Source organism: Photinus pyralis, unplaced genomic scaffold (assembly GCF_008802855.1).
Source record: "Photinus pyralis isolate 1611_PpyrPB1 unplaced genomic scaffold, Ppyr1.3 Ppyr1.4_LG9, whole genome shotgun sequence".
NCBI lineage: Eukaryota > Metazoa > Arthropoda > Insecta > Coleoptera > Lampyridae > Photinus > Photinus pyralis.
In genome coordinates this window covers 6496635-6511681 of record NW_022170878.1, presented here as the reverse complement: position 1 = coordinate 6511681, position 15047 = coordinate 6496635, and the positions used below count along the sequence as shown (strand labels likewise).

Here is a 15047-nt window from a genome sequence, read left to right as displayed (position 1 = left end):
AAAGGTGAAAAATATGCTTCTGGAATTCCGAGATGTGTTCGCGGTAAACGACCAGGACAAGGGCAAGACAAGCATAGTCACCCATAAAATAAATACTGGCAATTCCCACCCGATTAGACAACAGCCAAGGCGACTCCCCTTGGCTAAACGAGACGAAGCTGAGGAGATTATTAGAGACATGAGAAAACAAGGTGTCATCGAGCCATCGAATACTCCTTGGTCATCACCGATAGTGCTTGTAAAGAAGAAGGATGGCTCCACAAGATTTTGCGTTGACTACCGTCTGTTAAATTCGGTCACCAAGAAAGATAGCTATCCACTGCCGAGAATAGACGACACCTTGGACACTCTATCTGGAGCCCAATGGTTTTCCACACTCGACCTAAAGAGTGGTTATTGGCAAGTGGGGATGGAATCGATAGACCGAGAGAAGACCGCGTTTTCTATAGGCTCTGGACTTTGGCAATTCACAGTAATGCCTTTCGGATTGTATAATGCCCCCGCGACGTTTGAGAGACTCATGGAAGCAGTTCTAAGGGGACTAACGTGGCAGACATGTCTGGTATATTTGGATGATGTAATTGTCGTAGGAAAAACTTTTGAAGAACACCTAAAGAACGTGAGAGAGGTGTTTGGACGATTACGAGAGGCCAATTTAAAACTAAGTCCCAAGAAATGCTTTATGTTCCAAAAAGAAGTTAAATATTTGGGGCACATCGTATCTCGTGGTGGTGTTACAGCTGACCCAGAGAAGATTATAGCGATTCAAGAGTGGCCGATTCCTGAGAACAAGCACGAGATTCGAAGTTTCCTCGGTTTGTGCACCTATGATAGACGATTCGTGAAAGGATTTGCCAACATTGCCAAACCATTAATAAAGTTGACAGAAGAGGGCAATGAGTACGAATGGAGTGAAGACTGTCAAAGAGCTTTCGAACATCTCCGGCAAGCTCTTACTAGCGCACCTATCCTTGCGAAGGTAGCCCGAAAGTCACTCAAAACCATTTACAAGATCCTCTTTTAGGACACAATCATCATTGGAAGTCTGCGAAGTGTCGTGATGGACGAGACTTCTGGTTGGACAAACCCCGAAGCCTTCCAACCCGAGCGCTTCATTAGGAATGATCGAGTCCAAATCCCAGAGAACTACATCCCCTTTGGTTTGGGCAAACATAGATGTTTGGGAGAGAATTTGGCGAAGGCAAACGTTTTCTTGTTCGTCGCTGGTCTTCTTCAACAATTTAACTTTTCCATTGTGCCTGGTGAGCCCCCTACGGAGGAAGTCGTCGACGCAATGGTTCCTACTCCGAAACCGTTTGTCGCGTTGGTTACTAGGCGATAATAATAAGCAGATTAAGTATACATCTTTGGCTATTATGTGTTCCTGATGCTCAAGTATTAGGAGCACAGAGAGTTCAGGTTTTGTAACAACCCAAATGTCTCTTCAGTATATTTTTAAAGATTTGTTATGATACAGTTTAATAGTGTAACGGAACATCCACGTATTATATTCTCCAGTTCTTGCTAGATCTTTAGGTTGTGTTATGTACCCCTGATGCCTACTGGTCAATCCTATAAATATTAACTGTTCACTGCAGTATAGAACCACAAAAAGGCCTAGAGTTCATTGTCAAATACTCCCTGCCGTATTACCCTGACAGAGCTTGTCTCCTAAAAAATCGTTGGACTAAGGTCAGATAAGCTCAAAGATGCAAAATTTATCGACAAAATCTTCTTGATTTATTCTGCCCTTCTGACAATCATCATCTTCTAGACATCATTGCGCTAGGTCTACAGAAGCACAAGAAGATGGTTAATCTTCAAATAGTTTCGTTATACTTGCGGTTACCATTCATAAACAATTATCGAAGTGTAGATAAATAAATTCCGCGTCAACGTTGGTACAATTTTGAAAACCGGTAATGTAGAAACTCATCTATAACGGGAAAAGAATTAAAAAGAAACCTCTGCACGACCTCGGGCGGCAAAACAAAGAACTACTATAATAAGAACTCGACCACAAAAATAATTTGCAATTAAACCAGCTGGTTATATAGGACATGCCTAGATGGTGTAAAAATATTGAATATTCACTAGAGTGTATTACGCTTGTGCCGGTTTGTGCCGTAAAAAGTTTGCCAGCAAAACATACCGATTGGAAATTATTTTTTAGATGTTCTCGCGAGAAACATCTCCCTCTCACTGCTCTATCTCTATGGAGGCAGAGGAGGGTCCCTCCAAGCTCGATCACGACTATCCTACCGATGAAAGGTGGTTATCCTGACTCTCTGAAATTGCCGAAACCGCAAGCCTTAAGAAACTGATATTGGCCTGGGAAGACACAGTTTTTTAAAAATCTGAAGTGCTAGAGGCCTTATCACGTACTGAAACCATCTTTAGGGAGATGGTTGTCCGAATTCAAACTTGTCCGCGAAAGTGCCGGTAAAGTCCAAGGCGTCTCTTCCTACCCCAGCCCTCATGAGTTCCTCCGCTGTTGTCAAAACAGTAGTGCCAATTAAGTGCTATTTCCCGAATTAAATGCTCCTTTTTTTAAATTATGACATGTTTTGCCCAAACTCATATGAACCAGCAGAGCACTACCTTAAAAAACCAAGAAAATCAAAAGTGAACTAACTAATAATTAGGTACTAATTAGGTGCTAATTAACTCCCGAATTAAATGCTCCTTTTTTTAAAAAAATTATGATATGTTCCGCCAGGTTTATATAAACTCGGCAGAGCACTATTTTAATTAACCAAGTAAATGAAAATGAACTAACTAATAATTAGGTTGTAATTAGGTGCTAATTAAGTGCCCCCGATCCCCGAATTAAATGCTCCTTTTTTTAAATTATGACATGTTCTGCCAAGCCCATATGAACCAGCACAGTACTACCTTAAAAAACTAAGAAAATCAAAAGTGAACTAACTAATAATTAGGTACTAATTAGGTGCTAATTAACTCCCGAATTAAATGCTCCTTTTATAAAAAAATTATAATATGTTCCGCCAGGTTCATATAAACTCGGCAGAGCACTATTTTAAATAACCAAGTAAATGAAAATGAACTAACTAATAATTAGGTTGTAATTAGGTGCTAATTAAGTGCCCGATCCCCGAATTAAATGCTCCTTTTTCTTAAATTATGACATGTTCTGCCAAGCACATATGAACCAGCAGAGCACTACCTTAAAAAACCAAGAAAATCAAAAGTGAACTAACTAATAATTAGGTACTAATTAGGTGCCAATTAACTCCCGAATTAAATGCTCTTTTTTAAAAATTCTGATATGTTCCGCCAGGTTCATATGAACTCGGCAGAGCACTATTTTAAATAACCAAGTAAATGAAAATGAACTAACTAATAATTAGGTTGTAATTATTTAGTTATTTATTTATTTATTTGTTTAGCCAGATACCATACAGAATACAAGTATTCCAATTACATTGCACTGGGATGCTGTACTTAAAACTAAAACTACATAGTAATTACGATCTTATATGACTAATTAATTCATTCAAAGAGCCGTGAAATACATCGATGTCTCTCTCACGGCACTTCTTATTTAAAGCCAACAGGCTCCTCGATAGTGGCGATGACGGAGTGGTCACTAAAAAGATGATATCGTTTTTAGGTGCTAATTAAGTGCCCTTTCCCGAATTAAATGCTCTTTTTTTTTAAATTATGACATGTTCTGCCAAGCACATATGAACCAGCAGAGCACTACCTTAAAAAACCAAGAAAATCAAAAGTGAACTAACTAATAATTAGGTACTAATTAGGTGCTAATTAACTCCCGAATTAAATGCTCCTTTTCTTTTAAAAATTATGATATGTTCCGCCAGGTTCATATGAACTCGGCAGAGCACTATTTTAAATAACCAAGTAAATGAAAATGAACTAACTAATAAATAGCTTGTAATTAGGTGCTAATTAAGGGCCCGATCCCCGAATTAAATGCTCCTTTTTTTAAATTATGACATGTTCTGCCCAAGCTCATATGAACCAGCAGAGCACTACCTTAAAAAACCAAGAAAATCAAAAGTGAACTAACTAATAATTAGGTACTAATTAGGTGCTAATTAATTCCCGAATTAAATGCTCCTTTTTTTTTAAAAAATTATGATATGTTCCGCCAGGTTTATATAAACTCGGCAGAGCACTATTTTAATTAACCAAGTAAATGAAAATGAACTAACTAATAATTAGGTTGTAATTAGGTGCTAATTAAGTGCCCGATCCCCGAATTAAATGCTCCTTTTTTTAAATTATGACATGTTCTGCCAAGCCCATATGAACTCAGCAGAGCACTACCTTAAAAGTCCAAGAAAATAAAAAGTGAACTGACTAATAATTAGGCGCTAATTAAGTGCCCAATTCCCTTTTTTTAAATTATGACATGACATGACGGGATACTTCTGGATAAACCACGTCCTCCAGAGCAATGAGTTAGGTAACGCAGGACACCTTTGCCCAATAAGGAACACATCTCCGCCAGACCCAGAGGAAATTTTACAAACGCTAGCTGTGGGTGCAAAAAGACCGACATACGGGTAAATAACCATATAGACCCTGTTCTTAAACTAGTTCAAGGTCGATCACCACCTGGCGGCGACCTTGAACAATAGCTCAAGGTGAAGTTAAAAGTTCACTCGGCAACTGGCGGTGACCTTTGAAAGTTGGTGGAGGTAAAACTCAATCCCATTTTACCCTCTCTCCAGATGTCACGCGGAAGATAGGTCAAGGCACCATTCGGTCGTTCAGCCCGAGCTTCAGGAGGAAAATAAATCCAGACCTCGGAAAATGGGATCAATATTTGCCCTTTAAATAATGACCTTGTACTTTAAGGTCATTTGACGGTGACATTATATTTAAATAGGGTTCATACGACATTGAAAACCAAATAAAGGCCATAACCAGCAATATGTTCAAGGGGCGATGGGATCTTAGGGAGAGTGCCAGTTCAATGTAACGTTGAACTTCTTTAGTGGAGAGGAGTAGTGATTATAAAGTCTCGCATTCATTGATAGTGTATGCTGAGTACTCGTGACCAAAGCAGTCGATAAGCATAGAAGGATAATAGGAATATCCATATAAAATTCGACAAGGTGAAATTCGGGTGCCGTCAAATGTTATCTCGCTCTCCTCCTGACAATGGCTTTCAAAACTAAATAGAGACCTCAAATGTGGTGATCTTCGAAATTGAATCAGTGTAAAGTTGCCGATTAAAGTTCAAAGGTTGGTCTCCGTTCAAAGTTTGTTCACCGTTCAAAGTCCAAAGGTTGAACAAATTAAACATTTTTGATCTTCCTATATTGGAATGGTAGCTATAATCGCAAAACTCTACCCTTAACTCCTTGACCCCTTCTGACGGCTCGGAACTTTATTACACAATCACCAGGGGAGCACGCATTCGCGAAAAAATGGAACTGCACGAATTATTATTTTTTATTTCCTATATATCTACTTTTTTTAGATTTACGAGATAAAATTGTAGTGAACGTAACTAGTGCCTTAAAAGGTTTTAGAGACGGAGTGAAACCTTGCACATCTTCAAAAACTAAAGCGTCTCCAGGTACCGCCTCAAAATTGAAAGCCTGCAAAAGACAGGCGACTGTAAGGAAAACGTTCGCCCGTGCGAAGACTTCCCCGGGGCATCTCCGCCTGCCAATACCGAACATAATGCAGTCATCAGGAACGCTCGATCTGCCGTCCTTCATAAAACGTTGTGGTTGAAACGCCATCGGATCTTTAAAACGACAATTTGGATCTAGAAGCGTGGCCCTTAGTCGTGACTGTATGAGGGTGTCCTACCAAAAATTATCTGACTGACCGCTGCTATTGAGTTACGCAGTTTACCTTTGGAATGAAGTACGGCGTCCTTAATTGCCCTTCTCGGCCCTAAGAAGAGTCTGCCGCTAAACGCGCGCAGAGTTTCCAAGACGACACATTCCAGATACTGGAGCCTACAAGTGGAAGATGAATAATTTGCTTAGCGCTTACAGTGTTTACCGTGGTCTATCGTCGAGGCTCGGAAGCGTACTTCTTCCGACCACGCTGTCAATTTCGTCTTGCACCCTTCTCCGAACATCAGGATGGCGTAGGATATGGAAGAAGAGGAAGCCCAGCGCGTTGTTGGTCGTTTCAAAGCCTCCAACGAGCATGTCTAGGCAAATGGCTAACAGCTGATCCTCGCAGAACCCATCCTCCTTTCCTGAGTCTATCACCTCTTGGTATCGTCGGATGAAACCATCAGGCCAGAAGGCTTTTACTTTCTGGTGGAAAAAGGCAGTTATCTTCTGGTGCATGTCTACGTACGTATTGTATCCACAGTACTCCGGGCAGAGGTACCTCAGGAGGGGAAACATGCCAAAGGCCGAGCTTGTGAACGAAATGTTTTCCGAAAAGTTCTCCATGACACCGTACAGCTTCTTAAATTCTTCGCCTTGTGTGTTAGTTTCCGTGCCCGTCATCAGAGTGCACACTGATGCCAGGGTCTGCACTGAAAACAAATGGTTGACGCACATCGTGCCACTTTCTTGGATTCTTGACTTCATTCCCTCAATCACTGCGCTCGCCTGCCTTTGGAGAAGAACGTCCATAAATTCTTTGCAGTTCTTTTAGCATGAAGCTCTTCTGCTTGTGAAGTAGTTCGGACTCGATACATATTATACCCCTTCTCGTTCCACCAGTCCTACTTTTGGTGATTATATCATCTGGTCTACCATTGAGCTCATCCTTCGTCAGTAGCTCCCTCAGCGCGTCCAATCCATCGACGAATAAGGTACGCTGACGTCCAATACGCGCTCCAACCACCGGACCGTATTGCAGCCTCCACGCCTCGGCCGCGTTCGCCATTGAGCCTGTCTTGCGGATGAGCCGTTGAAATTGCCAAGCGCATCCTACAATAGGAAACCACCTAGGGCCCGGCGGAAAGTTTTTCGGCTTCTTCGTGTCCAGGTACAGAAGCAATGCCAATATACTCGCTAGTGCTAATATCAATATTAACATCTCCTAAATTCTTACTTTGTGCGTGATTAACCCCAATACTGCTCGACTAGAGATGTCCAAACTGATGCCCAATTTGTTTGTTTTATCAGTGTTAAGGGTTATCGTCACGATACCAGTTATTTATCATTCTGTTGAAGGCCTTGCTAATCAACTTGGTGGATTAGAAGGTGAGAGCTCCGCATCAACTAGGTGCTGCTTTACACGTGCTAAATGCAAAATTCCCTTTCTTGCATATTATGTTTTCTTGATACAACTTTCTCACAGAAACACAACGTCGTTTAAAACGTATTGAAAATCATCTTCTGTCGTATTGTTTTCTTAAAAATTGGAACATCCACGTCGCGGGGGGCTCATATTGTCTGCACTCTTCCTCACCTATTATGTTAACCTGATACTTTTTTATGACGCACACAGAAGCGTAAGAATGTAAAATGTACTAAGAGATTTTGGCAGATACCTTCCCGGGTATCGTGTTCTCCTGATACCAATTTTTCTAATACGCAGTCTAGAATCAGAACCACAAATGCCAGAAAGTGGGTCGATTTTCTCATCCATTGTGCCGTCCTGATCCAATGTTTTTTATTTGTATCAGGCGCCCATAACCAAAAGAATATGTAAAATACCTCAACAGGTTTAAGAGGGTGTAGGGGAGGAGTTGGGGAGAGGTTTGAAGGAAGAAATGAAAGATCCGATGAATCTGAAGAAAGATAGAAAGAATCTAAAAAGTTAAAAGGAATTAAAGAAAGGAGTAGAAAACCATTAAAAAGATCTGAACATTACAGATTGTGACAAATTACAGTTTAGGAGATTTAAAAAATGTCTGAAGCTGACCATTTCCCTATACCTATATTGTTATTTTTCCCAGAAGTGAATTAAGGTGAAAGCGAAGATTCAAACACTAAAATGCGTTTAACAAAATTTTTCCTTCACGTATAAAACACTTTACCAGGTTTTTGGGTTTTATGGGTGCGTTTTTTTGGGGTTTCGTAAATATTTTTATTGTCCCAGAAGAGAATTAAGGTGAAAGTGAAGATTCGAACACTAAAATGTGTTTAACAAAATTTTTGTTTCACGTATTTCACTTCACTGGGTGTTTTGGATTTGATGAGTGCACATTTTTCGGGGTTTCGCAGAGATTTTTATTTTTCCAGAAGTGAATTAAAGTGAATGTGAAATTTTTCCTTCACGTATAAGACACTTCACTGGGATTTTTGGGTTTTGAGTGCGCTTTTTTGGGGTTTCGTAAATATTGTTGTTTTTCTCAGAAGCGGATTAGGGCGAAAGCGAAAATTCAAACACTAAAATGCGTTTAACAAAATTTTTCCTTCACGTATACGACACTTTACTGGGTTTTTGGGTTTTATGGGTGCGTTTTTTTGGGGTTTCGTAAATATTTTTATTGTCCTAGAAGAGAATTAAGGTGAAAGTGAAGATTCGAACACTAAAATGTGTTTAACAAAATTTTTGTTTCACGTATTTCACTTCACTGGGTGTTTTGGATTTGATGAGAGCACATTTTTCGGGGTTTCGCAGAGATTTTTATTTTTCCAGAAGTGAATTAAAGTGAATGTGAAATTTTTCCTTCACGTATAAGACACTTCACCGGGGTTTTTGGGTTTTGAGTGCGCTTTTTTGGGGTTCCGTAAATATTGTTGTTTTTCTCAGAAGCGGATTAGGGCGAAAGCGAAAATTCAAACACTAAAATGCGTTTAACAAAATTTTTCCTTCACGTATACGACACTTTACTGGGTTTTTGGGTTTTATGGGTGCGTTTTTTTGGGGTTTCGTAAATATTTTTATTGTCCCAAAAGCGAATTAAGGTGAAAGTGAAGATTCGAACACTAAATTAATGTGTTTAACAAAATTTTTGTTTCATGTATTTCACTTCACTGGGTGTTTTGGGTTTTATGGGTGCGCTTTTTTGGAGTTTCGTAAATATTGTTATTTTTCCCACAAGTGAATTAAGGCGAAAGCAAAGATTCAAACAATAAAATGCGTTTAACAAAATTTTTCCTTCACGTATAAGACACTTTACTGGGTTTTTGGGTTCTATGGGGGCGCTTTTTTGGGATTTCGCAAATATTTTTATTTTTCCAGAAGTGAATTAAAGTGAAGGTAAAAATTTGGAATACCTGACAATTTCCCTGCAATTATTATCAATAAACCGTCTCTATATACACATGAACGAATTCCATGTATATACTGAGGGGTATTGTTGACTGGGGGGTATTCCCCCTGGTACTACGTTCTGTTTTGGGTAAAGACATAGAACTGGGGGGTATGGAACCCGACCATTACCCTACAGTCATCATTATCCTCAAGGAACCATCTTTATACTCATATGCACAAATTTCTTGTATACTGAGAGGTATTGTTGACTGGGGGGCATTGACTGGGGGGATATTCCATACCCCTCAAAATTAGATCTCTCGAAAGACGCGATCCCTAAGGTTTATCAAGGTACTTTGCGAGGCAATGAAATCTTTCTTTCCTCACGAGTGCTCTCCACGTGTTTTCTTTCAAAGTTTAACGGTAACTTTTCAGTATGAAAGGACACTAGCCTCTTTTTGGAAAAAAACAAAGAACTGAAGGGTCTGGGGGCTATGGAATACCTGACTATTTTCCCACAATCATCATTACTCTCAAGAAACCGTCTTTGTACAAATATGTACAATCATTATTATCCTCAAGGAACCATTTTGATACTCATATGTGCAAAAATTGTTGTATATAACCGCATTAGCCTCTTTTTGGGGAAAAACAAAGAACCCGGGGGGGGGGGCTGGAATACCTGACCATTTCCCAGCAATCATCATTACCCTTAAGAACTCGTTTTTATATACATATGTACCGAGTGACCCAATAAGACTGTTCCTCGGCCATATCTCGGGAACCGTTCGTCGTATGACTTAGGGGTAAAATAAATGATTAGGTAAATCGGTTATGAAGAATCGCTGGAAAATATTTTCAAATTCTAAACATGACCACCAGAGGGCGTAACTGCCATCTTAAATCTTAAAATTGCATTTTCTTTAAATTTCGCATAATAAACTAAACATTCTTTTTTCACATTTTTAAAGAGAACCTGTTTATCTATCATTTTTGTAAAAACAAAAACTCAGTTATTTCAAAAACAAAGATGGCGTGGGGCGTTCAATTGTTTTTGCAATAACCTGCTTTAACTTCTTAACAGTTTGACCGACTGTAACAAATTTGGTATCGTTGAAAAGGGCATTCCTTGGGCAACAAGAATCAACCAAAATACAGTTAATTTAGTTGAATCCTTCTCCGCCAGGGGGCTAGTTTTGACACTATGATCCAAAATCCTAAAAAAGTCAAAAAAATCAAATAGAATTATATGACTTTTTCTTTATGAAAAAGTAGCCAAATAACACCCAAAGGGGCCAGTGTAAACCGTTTTTCAAAACCTCGTTCCTAACCTCAAATATTGGGAAAATGAGATTAATTCATTAATTAATAAAAATGCTTAAATTGTATCGTATTTGACGTATTTCCGGTATTTGTCAAAGGCGCGAAAGATTGTTTGAAAAAGGACCCTACACTTTTAGGTAGGTTAGGTTAAACAAATGAAACACGATGCATTATAAAATAGTAACAGCCGTACTTTGTAAATTATTCTGCTGTGTTTACATTCAGAAAGTGCAGTTTTTTGAATTCGTAATCTTTTCTAAAATGCCGATTTCTAACCAAGAAGCATTTAATATGCTGGCGGCGATGGTTCGTGGTCGATTCGGATAACGCAAATAGAAGATGTGGGCAGCGATGGTCGCATTTTGAAAATACTCAAAATATATCGCCAGCATATTAAATGCTTCTTGGTTAGAAATCGGCATTTTAGAAAAGATTACGAATTCAAAAAACTGCACCTTCTGAATGTAAACACAGCAGAATAATTTGCAAAGTACGGCTGTTACTATTTTATAATGCATCGTGTTTCATTTGTTTAATTTTCCAAGGCCAAGGCCAGTAAATGAGAATTAGTCCGAAAACGAGAAATGAGTGGAAAAGAAGATAAAATATCGGCGATCAACAAAATTCAGGCAGATAAAACAAGCGGAAAGAGAAGAGGAACAGAAGAAGTTTCATAATATAGAACCTGAAAGTAGCAGAGGAAAAAGAGAATGGGCAGGGAAATTAATGTAAAAAGTAAAGGCCTCGGGAAAAGAAGACAAGGTTGGCAGAAGTAATTGTTAGAGAACCGTATCATCAATAGAGGTGCAGAAGAAGATAATTACGGAAAAGTTAAAAAATAATAAATAGGAAAAGGGGAGGAGTAATGGGAACAGTAGGTATATAGAAGTATGGAGAAAGGCCAACAAATCGTAAATAAAAAAATCTAGAAAGCAAGGTCAACGTCATGCAGTAAGGGAAACGAGAAAAAAAGATCAACGAGCAGCAGAATTGCAGTAAAGGAACAAACGAAAGAAGAAAAAGAAAGGGGACAAACAGATGAACGTCGGAAGAGAATGGGGGGTAAAGAAATTGAAGGCTAAGTGGGAGTATAGAAATGTTAGAGATCTCTAGAGAACAAGGAGAAGAGGAAAGGAAGAAAAGCAAAAAAACTCGTATATAAAAAGATAAAGACACAAGATGTGAGTATAATATGAGCGGAGAAGAATGCCAAAAATCGCCGGGGTGCAGCTGAATAGAAGTGAAAAAGAAAACGAAAGGAAAAAATGGTGGAAATGAGAAAGAGAATAAAAGATCTACGAACAAGAGGTTTGAAGTAGAGAAACAAACCAAAGAGGAAAAGAGCCGAGGAAGTTTGATGACAAAAGAATCGGGAAGTAGCAGATGAAAACAAAAGGTAACAACATTAACGTCAAAATAGAACAAAGTAGGAAAAAATGTCAAAGCGAAAACAAAAGCCAAAAACAAAGACAAAAAAGAGGGCTGAAAGAAAGAATGTGCACGGTTGCAGGGTTGGTTTTTTTCCATGAGCAAGATAGGTACGTAGTATGTTTATTTCCAGGCCGAGATTTTTTTCCGATAACGGGGGAAGTACACGTGGAGGTATTTCAAATCTCAAGGAGTGACATTGGACACACCTCCCATTCTTCATAAAGTTATCTCTGGTTTTCCATTTATCGAAGGCGTGGAAAGGTCGATCTAGTGAACGTCTTAGATTGCGCACATGTCGCCATATAACAAACGAAAGGTCACCTCAAGGTACAAAATGTGACAGTGCAGGTTTCGTATCTTATCTCTGCTACTGCTTAAGTATGGCAGTCCCATTTCCCCGCTTGGAACTCGACAAGCTTGTCACTCACAATGTCAACGTGCGATGATCGTGGCGTTGGATACGCCTACTATCAGTCCATGAAGAATCACGGGAAGAAGACGGCTCAGGTAACCAACCCCAGTTACATTCGCCTCCAATTATTAATCGCCTTTAGTTTGATGTAGTCACCAAGAAAGAGCAGAGCTTCGAGGAGCTATTGCAACGTTGCATCGGCGCCGCCCTCGCCATCGAAGATGCTGGGCTAAAACCTGGCGACTTCGTGACCACGTGCTCCCTGAATCACCTGGACGTTTGCGTTCCTTACCTCGCGTCTTTGTTTACTGGCACGATTAGCGCGTCTGTTGAGGCTACGATGCCCGCGCAGGAAATGGTCTACCTTCTAAACCAGGTCGGTCCCAAAATAATTTTCGTTGGTCCAGAAGCGGTGGAGGTGGTGGAAGAGGCTGTGGAGAAGCTCGACACTAAGCCGCTGATTGTTGTCTTTGGTGACACCGGCTGCTACCCTTCTTTCTCCGACTTCATCGCGCCTTTTTCGGGGGAGAATGCGTTTCGGCCGCGGATACCGGAGAGTCTAGAAGAAACCGCCTTGGTACTTTTCAGCAGTGGAACAACTGGCTTGCCCAAAGGTATCTGCCACACGCACAGATCGATGTTGGCCAATAGCGAGTACTGGTGAGTTAAACGTGTCGAATGCCCAATCTGTAATGCTCAACAGGATTGTAGACGATTGCTCTACAGCCGCTTGGTTCACGACGCCCTATTGGTCCACTTTCTACCTCAATCTGCACATGTGCATTCGAAACGGGTTGTGTAGAGTGCTTCTCCCACCTTTTGACAAAAACAATCCATGGTCAGTACTGGAGCACAAAATCGACTTCCTACTGTCAAATCCGCTGCAGGCGCTCGCTTTTACAAAGCAAAGCCCTCGTGACAATGTCGACCTGGGAAACTTGTTTCGCTTCACCTTCGCAGGTTACGGCTTGCCCGAAGCGCACATTTTGGAGCTCCGGAAGAAGTTCCCCAAGTCTGAACTGGTAAACGTGTACGGACAGTCGGAATTCTTCGGCGTGCCCTTCCAGTTCCCTTGCGATTCCCGCGGACTGAGACTCTCGCGAAAATATCCTACGTCCGCAGGAACTCCCAAAAGCCACATCTCGTGGAAGGTAAACGCCATGATCCTTCGCCTGAAATAGTAACGTAGACCTTTCCAGATCGTCGATTTGGAAACGGGGAAGCCGCTCGGCCCCAACCAGCAAGGCGAGCTTCTGATTAAGGCAGATTTTCAGTGCAAGGGATACCACAACCGCGACTCGTCCGAGGTGTTCGACTCGGAGGGATACGTGAAGACCGGAGATATCGCCTACTACAACGAGGAAATGTGCTTCTTCATTGTCAATAGGATCAAGGAGAGTTTTAAGTATCAAGGCATCCACATCATACCGAGCGAAATCGAGGCCGTCCTCCAGTCGCATCCTTCCGTGGCGAGGGTCGTGGTTGTTGGTCTGCCACACGAGACCGATGGCAATCACCCCATGGGCGTCGTCGTGCTAAACGATAAGGCAGGGAAGGTGTGCGAGGGGGAACTGTTAAAGTTCATCGAGGATAGGGTTGAAGATAAGAATAGGCTGAGAGGGGGAGTGACGTTTGTTAAAAAACTTCCCTTGACTGTCACTGAGAAGCTCAATCGCTTTAAGCTTACACAACTTGTGCTCAGTAATCAATTACATTTACTCAACTAATTTACGGTTCGAATCCACTTCAAGTTTTTTTTTAGATCCGAAATCAAAAAGTCAAATGGGTGGGCGTGCGTTGTTTCATGGAACAAATTGTGAAACTTAGGCTTCAAATACAATGCTATAGAACCCATCACTTTTTGAATTCACGTTTTAGGTTGCTTAGTGCTTCGGGCATTGGAATTGATAACTGTCGAGCAAAGTACAGCGCCTCAATTGCTGTCTCGCAATAAAAGTGTTCCTATCGAAGATAAAATGATAGCGTTAGACATTTTTTCGTTTGGGGGAAGTGGTGCGAATGAGTTTCGGAATCTCGCACTCGCACTGAAGAATATGCTGCCTCTGAAAGATTCGCACGAAGAAAAAATTTGAGTGTGAGGTAGCAGGTGGTCTTCGGATTCTTCGTATCCTTGGAATATCTCGGATTTCTTAGGTTCATCGGATTTTTTTCTTCGGAATCTTGATTCTGCAGATCCGTCGGATTTTCGGAATTTTCTGAATTTCTCAGGTTTTCCGTAGCGACAGGATTCTATAGGTTCATCGGTTTCTTCGAATTCTTTGTATTTTTCTTCGATTTAAAATGTTCGGGTTCATTGAATTCTTCGAATTCTTTGGACCTGAGGGGTGGCACACTATCAGGAGCGTCCGCAGGTGGTGGATCTGGGGATGGTGTAAGCGAATGCGCGTAAGTAACGCGTAGGGTTAATGGTAAGAACAAGGATGCTCGTCGCTTATGAAGGAGTGACCGGTAAACAGAATCGTAGACCAGCTACTCCGCCCAATTGTCGGGTCGTGGCACGGAGTTCGATGTGCGCAAACGTTGATAGACCATGCACGAACCTGGAAGGCTCTGGGTGGTCGTGGTGGGGGTGGGGAAGATCTATCAGCAAATAACCCAAATCCCAAGGGCCAGAAGGTCGGGCCGAGGGGTTGCGAAATATTTCGAAAACGAAACCAATTACTCTGGAATTACTTCTAAGGGGGAACAGAGTAGATTGGGAAATGATCATACACATTTTCATTTGCTGGAGGGTATGAGT

General features: G+C 40.9%; 2 protein-coding genes across 2 annotated transcripts; one reads left to right on the top strand and one right to left on the bottom strand.

Moving 5' to 3' along the window:
- Positions 1 to 5640: 5640 nt before the first annotated feature.
- Positions 5641 to 6800, bottom strand: LOC116180121 (probable cytochrome P450 303a1). The gene is made up of 3 exons (XM_031499971.1): positions 6013 to 6800; positions 5860 to 5966; positions 5641 to 5810 (listed from the first exon to the last, which is right to left on the bottom strand). Exons 1-3 carry the CDS (start codon positions 6600 to 6602, stop codon positions 5752 to 5754), a joined length of 756 nt encoding a protein of 251 aa, XP_031355831.1. The 5' UTR covers positions 6603 to 6800; the 3' UTR covers positions 5641 to 5751.
- Positions 6801 to 12227: 5427 nt separating this feature from the next.
- On the top strand, positions 12228 to 14266 carry LOC116181329 (4-coumarate--CoA ligase 1-like). Its single transcript, XM_031501653.1, has 4 exons — positions 12228 to 12381; positions 12429 to 12946; positions 12990 to 13437; positions 13486 to 14266. Exons 1-4 carry the CDS (start codon positions 12304 to 12306, stop codon positions 14011 to 14013), a joined length of 1572 nt encoding a protein of 523 aa, XP_031357513.1. The 5' UTR covers positions 12228 to 12303; the 3' UTR covers positions 14014 to 14266.
- The last annotated feature ends 781 nt before the right edge of the window (positions 14267 to 15047 follow it).

What these genes read in the sequence shown, in the direction of transcription:
- LOC116181329 (XM_031501653.1), top strand. Translation starts at nt 12,304, where the DNA reads ATGTCAACGTGCGATGATCGTGGCGTTGGATACGCCTACTATCAGTCC. An exon ending in TTGGCCAATAGCGAGTACTG is followed by an intron (nt 12,947 to 12,989) that starts GTGAGTTAAACG and finishes AATGCTCAACAG; the next exon opens with GATTGTAGACGATTGCTCTA. An exon ending in AAAGCCACATCTCGTGGAAG is followed by an intron (nt 13,438 to 13,485) that starts GTAAACGCCATG and finishes AGACCTTTCCAG; the next exon opens with ATCGTCGATTTGGAAACGGG.
- LOC116180121 (XM_031499971.1), bottom strand. Translation starts at nt 6,602, where the DNA reads ATGGACGTTCTTCTCCAAAGGCAGGCGAGCGCAGTGATTGAGGGAATG. An exon ending in AGCCTCGACGATAGACCACG is followed by an intron (nt 5,967 to 6,012) that starts GTAAACACTGTA and finishes TTCCACTTGTAG; the next exon opens with GCTCCAGTATCTGGAATGTG. An exon ending in CGCCGTACTTCATTCCAAAG is followed by an intron (nt 5,811 to 5,859) that starts GTAAACTGCGTA and finishes AATTTTTGGTAG; the next exon opens with GACACCCTCATACAGTCACG.